A 6,000-nucleotide genomic window follows, 5' to 3' on the forward strand; every position below is an offset into this window, starting at 1 on the left:
TCCTTCCACAGACCATTCCCCTTGAAAGCTCATGGAACTTTCAATTCCCTACCTCCATCACTTCCTGCCTGGGTCATCAGAAGATGCCTTTACTCCAGCACCTGGGCCTTGCTTGGACATTGCTTGAATGAGACACAGGGGTCAGGGAGCAATGTTGCTGTTACCAGACCAATGGTGACCAGAGAGAGGAGCCCACACCTGAGCATGATTGTCATCCAGTTGAATCATGATTATTAGGATTCCCATGATTTTTACCATTGAGCATGTCCAGTAATCCCATCCACCTGAAATGACCCTTCTCAAAACTTGAGTGATCACTCTTAGTGAAGGGCTACATTCGCTGCAGCAGGTTAATAAGACGATGTGCGTTACCTTTCATAGATATTCCAGTGCTTTCACTCCTCCCCATATCCACCAATTTTACCCCATCAGCCTCAACCCACCCAATGCTACCATATGACTTTACTGTTACCCTTAAACTTTATCAATACCCTTGACATTATAACACTCAAATACCTTATCTCCTCTGTAAGCCCATATCCAATGTCTGCATGCGCACCCTAACCCTTATGCCTCCCATTATTGAAGACACCTGTTCTGTAATGTTTGATATTTCCTCACAAAATCCAACCATGACTTTTCAACTCTCTCCTTTCTGCATTCCATCCCCCTCTCATTGTCACTGTTCCACTGCCCAGCAGTCACTGTTTAACTCCCTATGACCTGCTGTTGATAGCGTTGATAGCATCTGTATTTATGACCAGCCCTGCTTAGAAACCCCAACTGCTCTCCCAGCAGGAGGTGCACATTCAAGACATGGTTACCCTTTCTCCTTTTACACCAGACACCCTGTCTCCTTGACACTGACTCCCTGTCATTGAAGTGTTCATCCCACATTTTAAAGTTCAGAGCCTTAATTTTAAAGTTTCATCCATTGACAGGAAACTGATTTTTGGACTCAACCATGATTAATTTCCCCTTCCAACTCTAGGGAGCAGCACAAGATTCTAACCTTTGATGCTGGGATGAAAGGGGAGTTTCAACTGGGTTGGAAGCCAGGGAGGGAGGCGTAATTGAAGGGGCAAGGTACTAGGATGAACAGCTCGAGAATATGTGGGAATATGATGAATAAATCACCGGTTTTACTTTCTGTGCTATCTTGGTCACAAGTATATAGGCAGGTGGCAATAAAATTCAGCTCAATATTTCAGTAATATATTCCATGCCAGTGTAGAGTAGATAGATGTACAGATACAAAAGTCCAATAAAATTGCTACTAGTTCCTCATTAACATATATATTTTAGCCAAGAATTTCCATCCGAGCAGCATAATTTGACTGGAATCACGTGATGTAAAAGCTGTGGAATGTTAACCACAATTTGCATTTAGTGAAACCTGAGTTACCACAATCAGTTGTACTAGTTTTAAGAACATTATAACAGAAAAGAAGTCCAGACCACAAAGTTTACTGCACCTCTAGGGTGAATCAAACACCTTTAAATGATTCTGTGAATTGTTGTAATTTCCAGATCTTTATTGAGGCTTTAAAAATTAAGCTAGCTCTTCTGAGCGTGCAGCCTCTAAAAAGTATGTTTTAAAAGCTCTCACCAACCTCATCAAATTGTTTTTAAGTAACACATTTAAGATAACAAAACATCCCACAGTGCTTCACATATTTCTTTCTTCCCTTTTCCGTTAAAGCACCTAAATCTCAACTAAGCATAGGAAAGAGTTCCACATTCTAATCACACTCTGGATAAAGAAATTCCATCTAAAAATCCTAGTGAATTTATTGGTTGACTTCCAGCTGATTACCTTTACCTTATCCAAGTGCCCTGTTACAATTCGCTGGGTCAAAATCCTGGAATTCCCTCCCTAATAGCTGCCAACCCACAGCAAGAGGAACTCAACGGATCAAGTAGGCAGTTCACCACCACCTTCTCGAGCGCAACTGGGGATGGGTAAGAAATGCTAGCACAGCCAGCGACACCCACATCCCACAAAAAAATGAAAAGAAAAAAAAAATTCTTTAAAAGCTTCTAACAGTTTCCCTGTGGCAAACGTTAAACTAACTAGCCTGTAGTTTCCTGTTTTCTGCCTCCCTCCCTCTTTAAATAAAACGAGCTACAATAGCTAATTTCCAATGTAAAGAAACTTTTGCCGAATCTAATGAGTTTTACAAAATATAAACTAACTCATCAACTATCTCACTACCTATTTCTTTTAAGACCCTAGGATGAAATTTATTGAAACCTGCAAAAGGGTAATTTCCAAAATTGATCTCTTCTGTATCATATGATCTGAAGTTTTCAACTTTCTGCATAATATGCTGGCTGGACGACCACAGGACTAACAATTAACCACCGTTTTACCACAATGTTAAGCACTGAGATGCGCACGGGTTGCTCCCTGCACATTCACATCCACTCAACATTAACAAAACAAACAATGTCAAAATATTTAATTCAGTTTAAAATGAGTATTACTTTATCTTAATTACAGTAAATGAAAGGTATTTGGCTCAACTTAAGCAAAGTATGAAAATAATGAATACAAAATTGTCTTAACTCTTTTAATTGAGATTTTGACGGACAAAGCATGAGCATTTCAAGAGAAGCTCAAGAGAACGTTTTGCAGTGCTGCAATATGAACCGGGCAGCCAACCGAGTGACTGAGTACATGGGAAAATCAGCAGGTCATGGTCAGACCTGCAGGTCCTGTGCAACCAATCTGGCAAGTATTGGTAAGTCATATAGGGAACTGTACAGATATCAGTCAAGGGTCTGGTCACTCATCAGTCAGGGCTGCCCTTCAAAGTCAATCAGAGGTTTGGATCATGGCCAGTTCTGGGTGCATGGCCAATGAACATCAAGTGAATTATCAGCGGGGACAGCACTCTGTAGGAAATTTTAGCAAAATCAGTTCTGGGGATTGGAGGCAGCATGCTGGGTTGCAAAGGGAACAATAATTGTGAAGATAGGCCATATAAGGGTGGGAGATGACAGTGCATTGGAAGACCTGGGTTGTTGTGGGACAGGAGTCAACGACGATCACTACCACCATGGCCTTAACAAGAGACGGTGTATCATGATGGTTGATGTGACTAAGTTGTAGGCCTGGGGCCCAGAGGATAATGTTGGGAGATGAAGACCTAAATGAGTCAGAAACTCAGAACTGATGGAGTTGACAGGGAGTGCAAGAAAGAAAGGAACATGAAGGTTTGGGAGCAGTCCCTACATTATTATTCTAAGCCTGCAATTCACTCTGCCAAGCACGACTTGCATTGCTTTCCAATCTCATCCAAATCATAAATGTGTAATGGAAATGGAAAATGGCTGTGAGCACATGTGGAATGGACAGAGTAAATAGTTTCTTTTCTGGCTGAGGATGCAGGCTCTACATGTGAGTGATGTGAGGCCCTTCAAGGGACAATTACATTAATCAGGCATTCTCAGATTACAATTTAAAGTCATCTGTAATCATAGCATCCTGCATGTGAAACTCATCACTGTCCAATGTGTGGAATACAAATCTGCTTGCAATCAATCTTGACCATATCATTCGTCATTACAGATTAATCACAGACATCTCTGTGAAGCAGTAGTTACCACAGGTAACCTTATAAGTGTTACCTTTTGGCTACAATTTACAAAGACAATCCAAAATCTCATAGGTTGCACAAGGGATGATTAGTCCTTCATTTCCCAGGGCATTGAGAATATACTAAGCCTTCATTTCCTTGTGATGTGAATGCTTACTGCTTACATTACCAAGGGTTGCTCTGTTTCTGATATTCCCCATACAGGTTCATTGGAACTGTGACCAATGGATCCAGCCACAGCAGAGAACATGGCTGGTGTGGCCTCAACACTTTTCAGGCTCAGAGAAATGGAGGAGGAGCAGTTGTGCCAGCAATCCCAGAATGAGTAGTCATCTGCAGCAGCTGTCAAATTGCCTCCTTATGAATTCACGGCTGAAGGTTCACTCCGGACATAGAAGGCTTATAGGAAGCCCTGAGACTATTATCATTGATGCTATTTCCTCCAGATGAGTGAGACACAGTGCAGCCACAGAGTATGTCCAGACACAATCACAGAACTATGTCAGCTGCTGGAGTGGGACCTGCAACCTGAAGGGCTGGATGTCCATCTTATTCTCTTGTCCGTCAAGGTGACAGCTGCACTAAATTGTTACACAACCGACTGCTTGCAAGGATCCTGTCTGGGATCTGTCAATCCTCAACCCACTTATGGATCAAGGCTGTTACTGACGCAATTTGTGCCAGATCACTCTCTCAAAGCCTGGGGAGTAGGCTTTGCTAACATAACTGGCTGCCCCCAGGTGGAGAGCATCTCCATGAGGCAAAACTGTGAAGTGGGCCTTCAACTACAGATTGCACCCTATCATAATGCAACCTATTTCATCCACAGGAAAGAATCCCATTCCATCAATACACAAGTCATCTGTGATCATTGGTATCATAGCTTAGAAGTCTGCTCACGTATTGTGGAAGCTGTAACAATGCCTATATCCTTGAGAACTCTTCTGTCCTAATTCATTAAAGCATCACATGCCTTTCGGGGATGGTTAGTGGAGACAAGGGCTACCCTCTGCAACCATGGCTGATGACAGCATACCCAATATATTGTCTGAGGCAAGCATAAACATAAAGTAGCATTCTTTGGTCGGAGCCATTATGAAGCAGATCATAGCCCTCCTGAACACGAGGTTTTGATGCTTGGATCAGTCTGGGAGGTGGGGGTCATTGCAGTATACTCCATACAGAGTATGCTATATAACCCTAGCATGTTGTTTTTGCGTAATTGGAGCAGGCAAAGAGGAAATGTGTTGGATGGGGAAGAGCTGGGAGAGGGAATAGCAGTCTGCCAAGGAGGAAGGTAAGAACATTGAGTAGGAGGAATATCATGATAGGATACGGCAGCATTGGGTACAACAAGCCAGATTGGAATTAATTGACATCTAGTTCCAATATCCACCCAACTGGATGCAGAGATTAGTCATTAGACAACAACAACAGCAACTTTACAGTCAAAAGGCAAGCAGCTCCTGTCTATTCCCGAAGCAAATACAACTTTATCTTGTTTGTTTTTCTTCACTTTTCCTGTAGTTCCAGAAAAATCATCATTTTCAAATCTTTTGAAGACTTTCCAGTATCGATACTCTTGCATTGAAGAATGAGAATACATTACATTACATTGGGCTTTAGAGACAGTGTAGCATTCTCTTAGAAATTGTTGTAACAGGATATAGCGTAACCTGCTTAGTTTGATTCTTGTAGCTACAATCAGTGACTGTCGATCAGATGATGATGTAAAACAGTGATACACTGAAGAACGTGAGCTTACATTTCCAAAGAAGAGTCACCTGTGCAACATTTGTGCCCTCAGAAGCCTTTGTCTTTTGTTTCCCTCCTGTTACATGTGTTGTGAAGAGCTATTTGTGGCTGGTAAAGCTTGACTTGGTGTATAGCTGGGTTTTAAATAGGGGCATCTGCACTGGAAGTCCCTGAAGGTCCTGGCAGTGGCGAATACTGCTGCTGCTAATACACACTCAGTAGTGTGAGCGAGGTGCCGGAAAGGTGTGGTGCATACATAATGAAGTGAGCAGCATTAAAGTGCATAAGAAAACTTGCTATGCAACTCCTCGAAATTGACACAGCCGATTTTTGGCACAACTTGGCATGTAGATTAAGTAAAAGTTAATTGGATAGCTGAAGGGTAAAAAGGGGAAGAAAAGGGAGAGCGGCTATAAAAGGAGCCAGAGATGTACAAGTAAGTGAATAATTTTATAGGAAATAAACAATGAAGGTTTCATGGAAAAGCATCTTGCAAGCAAGACTCCACATGACACAACAAGCTTAGAAGCTTGGAGAGAATAACTTACTGAATAAGAAGTGAAATCAAATCACAAAATAAAGCGCTGTAACTACAAGGAGACACATTAACAGCAAAAAAAAGGCAACAGGCAGACGAGTACAT

At 41.9% G+C, this 6,000-nt stretch overlaps 1 protein-coding gene across 1 annotated transcript in view; it reads left to right on the top strand.

Moving 5' to 3' along the window:
* Positions 1-5,200, top strand: part of LOC109922808 (protein CC2D2B-like) — a 158,169-nt gene extending 152,969 nt beyond the window's left edge. Inside the window, exons 35-37 of the mRNA XM_048609173.1 lie at positions 1,531-1,588; positions 2,583-2,744; positions 5,130-5,200. Of these exons, the coding sequence (XP_048465130.1) occupies positions 1,531-1,588; positions 2,583-2,744; positions 5,130-5,200 (291 nt within the window). The remainder of the gene's footprint in view (positions 1-1,530; positions 1,589-2,582; positions 2,745-5,129) is intronic.
* The last annotated feature ends 800 nt before the right edge of the window (positions 5,201-6,000 follow it).

This window comes from Rhincodon typus, chromosome 20 (assembly GCF_021869965.1).
Source record: "Rhincodon typus isolate 14 chromosome 20, sRhiTyp1.1, whole genome shotgun sequence".
In the NCBI taxonomy this organism is placed as follows: domain Eukaryota; kingdom Metazoa; phylum Chordata; class Chondrichthyes; order Orectolobiformes; family Rhincodontidae; genus Rhincodon; species Rhincodon typus.